The sequence below is a fragment of the Oryzias melastigma genome, linkage group LG19 (genome assembly GCF_002922805.2).
Source record: "Oryzias melastigma strain HK-1 linkage group LG19, ASM292280v2, whole genome shotgun sequence".
Classification (NCBI taxonomy): domain Eukaryota; kingdom Metazoa; phylum Chordata; class Actinopteri; order Beloniformes; family Adrianichthyidae; genus Oryzias; species Oryzias melastigma.
This window is the reverse complement of record NC_050530.1, coordinates 3,464,632-3,477,463: the sequence shown is the minus strand read 5'-3', so window position 1 is coordinate 3,477,463 and position 12,832 is coordinate 3,464,632. Positions and strand designations below refer to the sequence as shown.

At 38.9% G+C, this 12,832-nt stretch overlaps 1 protein-coding gene across 5 annotated transcripts; it reads left to right on the top strand.

The window, feature by feature from the left end:
• The first annotated feature begins 2,208 nt into the window (after positions 1-2,208).
• On the top strand, positions 2,209-12,636 carry mki67 (marker of proliferation Ki-67). Of its 5 annotated transcripts, none has more exons than XM_024284627.2 (16): positions 2,209-2,347; positions 2,787-2,887; positions 3,134-3,215; positions 3,330-3,445; positions 4,012-4,081; positions 4,198-4,273; positions 5,615-6,238; positions 6,338-6,567; positions 6,640-6,693; positions 6,841-7,249; positions 7,333-7,451; positions 7,532-7,703; positions 8,144-8,287; positions 8,360-9,288; positions 9,383-9,425; positions 9,830-12,636. In XM_024284627.2, the coding sequence occupies exons 2-16, from the start codon at positions 2,799-2,801 to the stop codon at positions 12,388-12,390; spliced, it is 5,718 nt and encodes a 1,905-aa protein (XP_024140395.1). In that variant the 5' UTR covers positions 2,209-2,347; positions 2,787-2,798; the 3' UTR covers positions 12,391-12,636. The 5 variants fall into 5 exon arrangements, with proteins under 5 accessions (XP_024140395.1, XP_024140394.1, XP_036072870.1 ...); XM_024284626.2 differs by having other exon boundaries at positions 6,640-6,701; positions 6,753-7,249; XM_036216977.1 differs by having other exon boundaries at positions 6,640-7,249; positions 8,360-9,031; positions 9,074-9,288.
• Positions 12,637-12,832: the final 196 nt, after the last annotated feature.

Genomic DNA, 12,832 nt, shown 5'->3' with positions numbered 1-12,832 from the left:
GCTGCTTTCATCCTTTAGGATTTCCAGAACGGCGCACAACGTTTCCCTCCACAGCTAATCTGGAATAGCAAGAGACACACCGTCAGTTTGAGAAGTATGGAATATGTTGCAATTTTGTCAAGATTATCAAGGAACTTTAAAAAAGACAAAAAAATCTAATAAAAAAAATAATAAAACCAACATTTAATAATTAAATGTGTGTCCTTCTTTTGTTTTCTTCTGCTCCTGGTGATGGCGTAAATTAGAAACTGATAATCAAGAAATGATCGCCCACTGGAGAAATGCTTCATTAAAACTAGATTAGGATGTAATCTTGTAACCTAGAATGTTCCTTAATTTTGAAGATCTATTCCAGGCAATAAAATACGATCTGTTGAAAGACAAAAACGATGATTTGAAGTAATCAAATTTGAGGGAATTTGAGTCTCTGCAGCAAATAAGTTTTTTATTAATCCTGTCTTTTGTTTTAGCAGCTAATTAGAAAAAAAAGCATTGATGCAAGTGTTTTAAAAAAAAAAAAAGTTGTTTCTTCATCCATTAATTCAGATTTTAACATAAAACTATGAAATCCCACACAAGTAAAAGGAGCCCAGAATTTGTGCTATTAACGTTATTTTAATTTGTTTATATGGTTTTGTTTTTGAAGGCCCATTTTGTCTTCAGATTATTTTTTAAAAAGCCCCCACAAGTATAGAATTATTTAAAATCAACAAACAAGTTTTTTTTTTCCTCATCCATCACTTCTAATTTTCTTTTACTTTTAATCTTTTTTTACACAAAAAAATGTGAAACATTTAATCCAAAGTTCTGTGATTTGGCACATTTATTTTTATTTTTTAATCGAATTAAAATTGTGGGTTGATGGTTTGCTCAGCTGAAAAATAAAATTTGATAAAAACTAATATTTTAAATATTACTAAGCTTTTGTTAATTTATCCAATGTTTCACTTTTTACAATGTAGTTTTTAACCAGTAAATAGATTAAAAACTAAACATTAACGTTTACTTCATGTAAAAATTATCAATAATAAATTAACATTTAGGTTTCAAGATTTCAAATAATTCACAACTAAAAAATGAATTGAAGGTTGAACAAAAATATTTCTTTTTTTATTTTTGCTTTTGTCATAGGCTCTAAGATACATATTTTTTTGGAAGTAATTGTGTTTTTTGTTTGATATAAACATATTTTCTTTCTGCTGGAATATAAATCACTATTATTGCACTATATATATATTTATTTGAAAAACTTCTTGGTTATTTATCAGTGAAAAATAGAATAGAAAATTTAATCTAAACTTATTTCTTGTGATATCAAAAAGATGCAACAAAAATGAACATAGTTGTAAAAATTTTTGTAAATAGGCATTGTTTACTTATTTTGCATTACCCCAGATTAATATTAAATGTATTAATTTAAGGTAGTATTATTTATAGATTTTAAATGTAATTCCTCCTTTGAACTGAACTGTTTTCCTATAAATATAATTTTAGTTTAAGATTTAAATAAAACAGTTAAAATATAATGAATAATAAATATTAGGAATTTTGTAAAATTTTTATTTAGAGGATAACATAAGCAAAAATGTTTAAAAATTACTTTGATTTGAATTTTTTAAAATATTTAAAAAAATATCACACGTTCTTTTTTTTGTAAATATTCAGATTTTATATTATGCCGCAACAGTAAAACAAAAATAGGAAATAGTGAGCTAAACAAATTGTGACTGACTTGTAAAAATGAATGGAAAAAAGTCAATGACCAACGGAAGAGAGAGAAAATGTAAATGATGTGAGGTTAAAAAAATCAAACAAATAAAATTTAAATACGAAATGTATTTTCTGAATGTATATATTTGCTTTACCAATTGGATTTAGCTTGTTTTAAACACCCGGCTCGCATTACTGTCTTGAAAGACGCCAGACTCCGCCTTTTAAACCATACAGTGACGTTAAACCAATCAAAACTCTTCGCGCGGAATTTCAAATATTTTCAAATCACATTTCAACATGGTAGTGAGATCGCTCCGCCAAATTGGTAAACAAAGTAGTCCCTTTTTCACAAACTCCACTCTAAATTAATTGATATCAACCAATCAAACTTTAAACCACGTTCAAAGCAAGAAAAATACAAATAATCGTTTTAAAGTTGGTCAAAAACAGTTTTTATTGTGAAAACAATAGACACATGCTTGGCGGAGCAATACGCCGGCATCCAGAAGTAAGAGACGAGGCACAGGAAGGGAAACTAGTCCGCTACTACAGCTTACGTTGGAAGTCGACGTTTAGATGTCCATGCTTTTAGTCTTACAAGATAATGTAATTTTATTTTCCCTCAAGTCGACAGGTTGGTTTTATATTTATTTTCACGACAAACTGTTATATCTTTGAGCAAACTCACAGGTTTAATTTTTAAATGTTAGCTAACGCTTTTTTAAAAAAACATTAATATACACGAAGTGTTGTCGACAAGATAAAGCGTATCAGGTAATCGGAAAAAACGTAGTGTATTGTTTTTGTAACTTTTTTTATTTTTGGGTATCATTTTTCTTTTTTAGATAGATTGTATTAACTGTCATGGCGACTTGTTGGCACGCGGAGTTTTATTTTTTATTTTTACGTTTTTCTTCTTCTTTTTTTTTTTTTTGTTTATTTCCTCTTTGCTGCCTACTAACTAAATTTCCCCGTTATTTTGCATTTAAATGTTTCTGAAATGGAAAAAATGGCCACTTCCGTGTGTTTAGATTGTTGTGAAATGTGACGTTCAGTTGCTGTGTTGTTTCCAGGTAACGTAGAAAATGCCGTTACACGGAAAAATTGTCGTTATTAAGAAAAACGGAGTGGACGGCGTGGAATTTCCTCTCACTGCATCATGTTTGTTTGGAAGGTGAGAACAGATTAATAAATCGTTTTTATTTATTGTTTAGATTTAGTTATAGCTTCTTTAATGTTAATACTTCGCCAGATATATTTATGTAGCTGACATGTTGAGCTTTCTGGTGAAGTTCATGGTTCAAATGTGGCTTTGGTCACGTGTATGATTTATTTTACAATTTTTTATTTTGTTTTTGTAAGATTCTTAAATTTTTAGAACATAATATCTAATAAATCGTTGTTTTGATGGATTTTCCAGAAAACCGGATTCTGATATCCGTATCCAGATTCCTCAAGTCTCCAAAGAACATTGCAGAATTGACCTTAATGAAAATAAAGAGGTAAACCCAGAGGATTTATATCCTAAGTGGGACCATTTTTGTTGGTATTTTATCATGCAAGTTGATAAATAAAGTGTAAATGGATTCAAGTCAATGTTACTGTTTTTCTTCCAGGTTATTTTGACCAATCTGAGCAAAGCCAATCCAACACGAGTTAACGGAGAAGTTCTGACTCAGTCTGAACGCTTGAAACATGGAGATACCATAACTATTGTTGACCGTTCTTTCAGGTCAGAATGAACAAAAAATATATCTTTGATTTCTTTGCCTTGATGATGTTAAGAATATTTTTAGTTTAAGGGAAAAAATACACATGTTCTTTTATCTCAGTTTAAACTATAGATCCACACATCAAACCTTAAGCAAGACTGTAAAAACGTCTTGTTATACCATGATGAGAAAGTGGTTATGCTTGGCAGAAAAGTGCAGATTTTTTGTTCAAATTTCAATAAACACTGTAGAACTTCTGAAGTTAAAATAAAAACCATTAGATTATTGCCTTAAATGACATTAAATAGGATTCTGTGTGGCATTAGGTGTCATTTTTTGTATATAAATGGGAATATAAATAGTTTATAAGAACTGTGTTTAAAATGTAAAAAGTAACAAATAAAAGCATAAAAAATTATATCAACATTTTTGGAAACACATTTTCTTATTTCACAAATAAGTTTGGATTTAAAGCTTTTATTTTTTTGTTGTATCTGGGAAATATTGACTTTTTTTTGCTCCAAATACAAAAAATGTTTTGATTTATTTTTAACAATTTTCTTTTTTAACTTGTTTGATTTGTCAGATTTGAATATCCACCTGCACCTACTCCTAAGAAGAGGTCTTCATCTGGAGGGAAGACAGAGACTCTCAAAGTAATTAATTTTTTCTCATTTTATATATATATATGTATATTTATCATCCTCATGTTAGATATTAATAAATATATTTTGAATTCTGATAACTTTATTAGCAAGATTTTTCCATCCAGGTTCGTCAAGACCAGCAAGTGGCTGCAGCCGTCTGTGTCGGGACTGCAGACAAGAGGACGTCTGAAGTGACAACAGGTGAGAGTGATGCAGGTAAAATCTGCTTCTACAGGACGTAATAGAGGAATCACTCCTAATAATGTCCTTTTTTTGAGAATTTTAAGATGACACAAAAAAATTATATATTGCTTTAACGCGATTAATTTTTTGTGTGATTAATTAATCGTGAGCTCCAATTGATTAATCTATTTTAACTGCAATTGTTTTTAACCTAATAATTGCTAATAAAAGCCTAATTTTGTGGTATTTTATTTAAGTTTGGGACATTGTGGTGCTGTAAAAGATCAAAATATACAACTTTATGAAGTTCTTTGTATCATAAAAGTCTTCCAACCTTTACTTTGACACCACAAAAAGGTAATTTTTTTTTCAAACCTTGAATACAAAAATGAAACAAGTCATCGAGTTCAGAGTGGTCTAATTTAGCATGTCAAAAAACAGTAGGAACACTTTTCTGATCAATCCAAAAAATATTGACCATAACCTTTTTATTAATGTCTAGGGCTGCCACGATAAGTCGACTAATTGTCGACTAATCAACTATTAAAATAGTCGAGAAGTAGTTTAATAGTCGATTAGTTGTTACTTTATATTATAAAATAAAGTTGAAAGTTATAATTGCACGATTCTATGTATTTGACTAATTTAGGTTTTTTTGTTTTTAGGCTAATTTGGAGTTTAGGTAATATTTCAGCTGCATGCTAGCTTTTTTGGATACATTTTTTTAGGCTATTTTGAAGTTTAGCAAATGTTTCAGCTTTATGCTAGCTGTTTTTGGTAACTTAGGCATTTCTTTAGTTTTTTTGACTAATTTGGTATTTAGCTAATATTTTAGTTGGCCTTTAGCTTCAGTGATTTCAGCATCTTCAGCTATCAGCGTTATCTTCTTCAGCAGTCAAATTCAGCTTGCAGCATTCACACTAGCATTATTGCAGGTAATGCTATATATCTAGTTTTTAGTTAGTTTTAAGCTAATGATGGTTAAGATCTGTGCTTTACATCTAGTTTCTGCATGACCCGATCAGTCGACTAATCGGAAAAAATAATCGTTGATTAATCAACTATTAAAATAATCACTTTTGACAGCACTATCAATATCGTATGCAGACCACACAGTGAGGCTGTTGCCATGATAACACGCCACATTTTATTCAGTCCGCACTATTGCTCCTCCAGATGTGCATGATGCAGAAGTAAAATAAGCAAAATATAAGATTAACGTAATAGAAAAAAAATATCGTGCTAAAATGTCTGTAATTTAGTAATCACAATTAACAGAAATTTGACCTCCTTGATTCTGTATTTATTTAAACGTGCTCTTAAGACTTTATGGGAAAGTTTTTTTATCTGTTTTTATAGGTGCTCATCTTAAAGATGGAGGTCACCACGACAACATCCAGCAATCTCTGGAAAAGACGCTGGAGATGGAGTCCACTGAAGCGAGTCAGGAGCAAGGCAAGAAAAACTCTCCGTTCAGCGACCTGTATCACATGATCAAGAAATCCCTGGAAATCAAGACTCCCTGCAAATCATCCGCCAGTCAGGCTCAGACGCCGTCTTCCAAGTTCTGCACCCCGAAACCTGTTTCAGTCAGGAAGAGTACAGATAAGCCAGCAACTCCCACCCCTAAAAAGGATCAGCCTAAAGCCAGCGGGACCCCACAGACCGCTAAGAAGCAGGCCAAGACCTTCCAGGTTCCTGCAGGTGACGCAGCTGAGCTGAGAGTGGAGGAACCCAACACCAGATCTGAAGGGCCTTCCCCAAAGAGAAGAAGCAGCGCGGCACCCCAAAAGTTCACCGCTCTGGAGATTATTGAGCAAATATCGGCTCAAACACCTAAATCACCTGCAAGGCGCAGAAGTAAGGAGGCGACACCAACCAGAGCTGAAGCAGCTAAGCACCAAGACGAGCAGGACGGGAAATCTCCAAAAGCAAAGTCTCCTGGAAGAGCATCACCGGGCGACTCGAGGAAAAATGACACAGGTGTCAGCATTTTGTCTTTATGCTCAAGTTCAATGTTTAATGTACAGAATCACCAATAGAGCATCACATTTTAATCTTCAGTTTATTTTTCTTTCTCAGTAAAAGAGGCACCGAAAAAACGCAAAAGTGGTGAACTCGGAAAGGACCAGGCCAGTCCGCAGAAGAGGAAACGCGTCTCCTTTGGAGGCCAGCTGAGCCCAGAGTTATTTGACAAACGGCTGCCTCCCAACTCCCCCTTACGTAAGGGAGCCGCTCCGAGGAGAAGTCTGGTGGTGTTTAAGCCCAAATCCACCCTCCTTAGAAGAGCTTCTGTCATCGGTTTGATAAAGGTAAAGCTAACAAATTTAACTTTTGTTTTTACTGTAGTTTGTCGTGTTACGTAATTCTCCTTTTTTATGTAGGAGCAAAGTCCTGCTAAAGGAAGGACTCCATCACCCAAGAAACTTAAAGCTGGATCTCCTGCACAAAAGTCACCAAACCCCAAGTCTGCAACTCCCAAAGCAGCTTCTCCTGGTCAGAAGTCTCCAAAATCCAGGTCTCCTTCCCCTAAAACACCTACCCAGAAGTCTCCAAAATCCAAGTCTGCAACTCCCAAAGCAGCTTCTCCTGCTCAGAAGTCTCCAAAATCCAGGTCTCCTTCCCCTAAAACACCTACCCAGAAGTCTCCAAAATCCAGATCTGCCACTCCCAAAACACCATCTCCTGCTCAAAAGTCTCCAAAATCCAGGTCTGCTTCCCCCAAAGCCAAATCGTTGAGTGATACATCCCCTAAAATCCCCTTGAATTCCGGAGTTCAGACCCCATCGGTGCAGGGCCGCTTCTCAGTGTCCCGCATCAGCACCCCATCTCCCACCGCAGAAGCTGTCTCTGATCAGGAGCCTTTAGCCACTCCCAAAATCCCCATAAAGAGGAAGAGCATGAAGAGCAGTGCACGGAAAACTCCACGTGCTGCCAGAAGTGCTGCGAAGCTGCTGCAGAGGCGAAGCGGCGCTTCACGCGTCTCAATGAAAGGTCGGCGTCTTACATTTACAGATTTGTAGCATGCAGCTAAGAACAGTCTAGGTTGATCACTGTTGTCTTATTCCTCTTCTCAGCATTGACTTCCTGGGCAGGAATTGTCAAATTTGGGAAAACCAAACCTCAAGTTGTCGCTCCCTCTAAGAAAAAGATTCCTCAAAAGATCAAAAAGAAAGCTGCAAAGTGCAAACCGCAGGTATTTTCTCTGACACTTTTAAATCATAAATGCTCAACATATTTTTTCAAAATAACTTAATTTATTTATTTCATTTGAAGACCCCTGCCAGAGTACCGAAGGGCCACATGAGCACCGGACACGCTGACTCCCCGGCTACAATAGTTGTGGGCCGAGCTCACAAAACAGCTGTTGCAGTTGGAGCTGCGCCCCGAGTGGTCACCAACACCATCCTCATCAAGAAGAACATGAAAATGGACGAGGACTTGACTGGTAACTTCTCCTTTTAGTTCATCCACACCATCTTTTGTCTTTCCATGGTGGCTGCTTGGCCAAACATAAAATAAGTCAACAACTTCTGCTTATGGCTGCCTAACCAAAACTACCTAAAGCAAACAAATAAAGCTTGCAAACTGAGACTACCAAGATCCAACCCCAAACTACAATAACAAAACTCAGCAGTGTAAGACTGCTGAGGACAAAGAGGTTATAGTAACTATGCCTGTTTATGTATGAATTTTTTTTTTTATATTCTTGTTATTTGGACCTTGAGTCCGTAATAATAAATTATTCTATTCTATGCGGCTCTTGGGTTTTGATCAGTAGAAAACTGGCCCAAATAGCTCTTTAATACTGTTAAAGGTTACCGACCTGTGACCCAGACTAACCTTTGGGAATTTTTCCTTTTCATAACGGCTTGTTCTGTTTTTCAGGTATTTCTGAAATGTTTAAAACCCCCATTGCTGAGAAGAAAAGGCGATCTATGACCAACGATAATAAAGAGGTTGTGAAGACACCTGGAGGCGGTCTGAGTGCATCTGTGATGGAATCTGTGTTGAGCACACCTGAGGAGTCAGGTAGTTTATCGGCTGATTAGAACGAATCACTTTTTTTGTCTACAAAGGCTTAGAAGATGATCTCTCTTTCAGGTGAGATGATCGTGTCCCCTCTCAGCGTTGCGTCGGCTGTCAAGAGCCGGCGGTACAACAGTGAGGCCGTTCAGCGTCTCCTGGATGGAGAGAAGTCCAGTTTTGTTGGCAGCGGCTCCACTGTGAAGACGGCAGCTGTTACGACCCCCAAACAAAAAGCCCCAAAACCAGAAAGTCTCACCGGAGTCAAGAGGATCATGAAGACTCCGAAACAAAAACCAGAGCCTCTCGAGGACCTCAGAGGAAAGATTCTGAAAACTCCCAAACAGAAACCGGAGCAGCGGGAGTGTCTGACCGGAGTCAAGAGGATCATGAAGACCCCAAAACACAAAGCAGAACCTCTTGAAGATCTCAGAGGCAAGATCCTGAAAACTCCCAAGCAGAAAGTAGAACAACAGGAGTGTCTGACCGGAGTCAAGAGGATCATGAAGACCCCGAAACATAAAGCAGAACCTCTAGAGGACCTCAGAGGAAAACTCCTGAAAACCCCCAAACAGAAACCAGAGCCACAGGAGTGTCTGACCGGAGTCAGAAGAATCTTTATGACTCCAAAGCAAAAAGTGAATGAAGATCTCAGAGGGAAACTCTCGATGACCCCGAAAGTCGAGATACTTGATGTGAGTTTGGATGGAGTCAAAGAACTTCTAAAGAAGCCTGCTAACGACGAGGCCAAAAACACCCAGACTCTGAGCACACAGCGCTCCTCCTCTGCCGCCGCCACTAAGAAAATACCCAGGAAGAAAAACTCTCCGGTCCAAGATCTGGTTGGTGTGAAGAGGCTCATGCGCACTCCCAAAGAGAAGGGGGAGCCCGTGGAGGAGAACTTTGGGATCAAGAGGCTGATGAAGTCGCCGAGGCTGAGGGGAAATCCTCCCGTGGAAAACTTTGAGGGACTTCAGGAGCTCATGGAGGAGCCGCCGAGAGACGAGGTGACGAAGAAAACATCCAAACTCCTGATGGTCAAACATTTATCGGTTGTTGTTTCTATTCTTTAAGTTAACTTTCTGATTTTTATTCTTTTAGCAGATTGAAGAGTCCATGGAGTGTGCTGCTCAGACCACAACAGGTGTGTTAAATGTGGTCAATCTATTATGAATTACTGTTGTGTGTTTGTTCACTGTTGATTGTCAGAATCCCTGAGGAAAAAACATTTAAATGTTTTGTTCTAGTTTTTATCCTGGTCTACATTCTGCCTTAAGCAGAGCATTTTTGTTTTCTTCCTGTCCATCATTTAAAGGAAGATGGAATTAAGTCTGTCAGTGAGAAGAAAAATGTCCTGGAACTGCCAACCTGTGTTACTGCGCTTTTTCTCCCCTCAGGCATCCGTTTGCTGAAAAGTCGTCCTTTTCTTTAGAGAAATTCAAACTTTTTTCCTTCAGTTTATGAACTGTTGCCTTGTTTTTCTACAAATGTTTCGAATTCTGGGTTGTATCTTAAACATTAAATCAACTTCATTTTTTCTTCTTTTAGAACCTGATGGAGTCGACGACAAGAACCACTCAGAGATGCTGAACAAAAGCAGTATTGATGACCCTTCAGAGACCGCCGATTCTCTCCCGCTTGTAGATGCTGACGTTCCTCAACAGCCCGAAGCAGACAAGATCAACACTGACAAAGTACCTGAAGTGGATTCTTCTGAGAAAAACAAAAAGTCTAATCGAGGCAGACGTCCAAAAGCAGCGGAGTCTGAAGAAGCCGAGGACAGAAATGAGGCTCCAGAAGAACCTGCTCCTATCCTTTCAGCGAGAGGAAGAAGAGTGAAGAAAACTGAGGCTACAGCATCATCTGCTGTCAGACCTGCGAGGGGTAGAAATACAAAGATCTTAGAGGAGGAGAGCACTCCTCAGCCTTCCAAAGCTGCCAACAAACGTGGACAGAAAGGACAGGAGGTCACGGAGGACGTCGTGATTGCTGAGAACCAAGAGGTTGACCATCAGGAAACGTCAGAAATGATCAGCAAGACAAAGAGAGCTCCAGTCAGAGCTAAGAGAGGAAGAAACGCCAAACATGAGGATGAAGAGGTTGGCAAAATTTCACAAAACACCACCGATTCCCAGCAGGCTGTAGTGGAAGAGAAGTCTGAGGAAATGGTTGCCCCAGAGCAAGAAGAACCTGCTCTTGTTGAGGCAGAGCCTTCAAAGCCAAGGAGAGGAGGGCGGAAAGCCAAACAAGAAACTGAAAGTGTGATACCTGCAGCTTCAACTGAAGACGTGATGAGTGTCTCCACAGAGAAGCCTGTGAGAGGAAGAAGAGGGAAACTGGTCATTGAGGACGCTGTTGCTGTTCAGAACCAAGAGCTTGAGCATCAAGAAACAGAAGAAAGAGTTAGTGGAACAAAAGCAGTCCAAAATGAGGCTCCAGTTAAACCTAGGAGAGGAAGAAACGCCAAACATCAGGATGAAGAAGTTGAAAAAATTTCACAAGATGTAACCGATTCCCAGCAGGCTTCAGTGGAAGAGATATCAAACATGTCTGAGGAGATTGTTGCCCCAAACCAAGAAGAACCTCTTGCAGAACCTTCAAAACCAAGAAGAGGAGGGCGGAAAGCAAAACAAGACACAGAGAGTGTGACTCCTGCAGCTTCAACCGAGGTACAAGAGGTTCTCAGTGCCTCTACAAATAAACCTGTGAGAGGGAGAAGAGCGAAACACGTCACTGAAGATGTCGTTCCTGTCGAGAACCAAGAAACTGAGCCGAAGTCCGAGAATCAAGAAACGGTTGAAAAGGTCAGCAGAACAAAGAGGGCTAAAGCAGTCCAAAACGAGGCTCCAGTCAGAGTCAAGAGAGGAAGAAACGCCAAACACGAGGATGAAGAGGTCAACAAAGGCATTACCGATTCCCAGCAAGCTTCAGTGGACAAATCTGAGGAACTTGTTGCCCAACATCAGGAAGAACCGGCTCCTGTTGAAGCTCCAACCACTAAACCGCGGAGAGGAGGGCGAAAGGCAAAACAAGACACTGAAAGTGTGTCTCCTGCAGCTTCTACTGAAGTACAGGAAGTGATCAGTGTCTCCTCAGAGAAACCTGTGAGGGGAAGAAGAGGGAAACAAGTCACTGAAAATGTCATTCCTGCTGAGAACCAAGAGACTGAGCCGGAACATCAAGAAAAAGAAGAAACAGTCGTCAAATCCAACAGAGCAAAAGCAGCCCAAGACAAGGCTCCTGTCAGAGCTAAGAGAGGAAGAAACGCCAAACATGAAGAGGTAGACGAAGTTTCACAAAACATTACCGATTTCCAGCAAACTGTGGTGGAAGAAAAACCAAACCAGTCTGCGGAAATTGCTGCCGCAAACCAAGAAGAACCTGCTGCAGAACCTTCAAAGCCAAGGAGAGGTCGGAAGGCAAAGCAAGACACTGAAAGTGTGACTCCTGCAGCTTCTACTGAAGAACAGGAGGTGACTATTGTCTCCTCAGAGAAACCCATGAGAGGAAGAAGAGGGAAACTGGTCAGAGAGGACGCCATTACTGCTGAGCCAGAACATCTTGAAACAGAGGAAAAAGTCACCAAACCCGGCAGGGCAAAGAGAGCGGCCCAAAATGAAGTTCCAAAAGCCGCCCCGGCCAAGAGAGCTCGCCGAGGAGCGGCTCCGCCAGCTGAAGTTGAAGAAGACGCCCTTTCTGTACCAGAGTCTGCTCCAGAAGTCGCTGAACCTAAAGCAAAGAGAGGAAGACACGCGGCGGCAAAGCAAACCCCTGAAGAGGTGAGCAGTGACCTGACAAGCCCCGACGAAGCAGAAAGCAAAAAACCAGCCCGCTTTGTCAAGTGGAAAGCAGATCTGGAAATCTTCGATATTCCAAAAGTGACTCCCGTAAAGGCCACCCGCGGTAAAAAGTCAAAACTTGACGAAACCAAAAACCCGTCCAGTGTCGTTAACAAAGAGGAGGAGCTCTCAGGGGAAACCTTGCCTGCAAAGAGAGGCAGGCGAGGAGTTCAGGGTTCTGATGCGATGGCCGCGTCCACAAGCAGCAGCGTTCTTAAAGAAAATGAGCCTCAGCCAAAAGCCCGGCGAGGAAGACCAGCTAAGAAATAAGTGCGTTTGTTCTAAACAGTTATCGTTCTTACTTTTGTACCTGTTTTTGTAATTTCAATGTATTGTAGGATGTAGTTTGGTGACTGAAAACAAAGCACTGCTTTATTCGCCTGTTAAGCAGGGACTTGGTTTTAATTCTTTTATACTTTTTTTGATTTTCTATTACTCCTTTTGAGTCTGAGGGGAAAAATATTTTATTGTTAAGCAGGGAGAGGGGTATAATAAATTTTTGTACTTGATTGGAAATACTGGTGTGATTTTTCTTTTTTTTTAATAGTTTGAAAGAACTGAGTTTGAAACGTCCTAAATATATGTGTAGTATTGATATAGTTTTGATTATCATCATTACAAATGGATCTATTTAGTGGAAAAATGTCAAATACAATTTAGGAATAACCAATCACAACTGATGAAAATCAATTTAAGCTTTATCAGTGGATTA

Excerpts from the sequence above, each read along its gene's own strand:
- mki67 (XM_024284623.2), top strand. The coding sequence starts at position 2,799 with ATGCCGTTACACGGAAAAATTGTCGTTATTAAGAAAAACGGAGTGGAC. Across the intron at positions 2,888-3,133 it reads GCATCATGTTTGTTTGGAAG|AAAACCGGATTCTGATATCC; the intron begins GTGAGAACAGAT and ends TGGATTTTCCAG. Across the intron at positions 9,289-9,382 it reads AGGAGCCGCCGAGAGACGAG|CAGATTGAAGAGTCCATGGA; the intron begins GTGACGAAGAAA and ends TTATTCTTTTAG.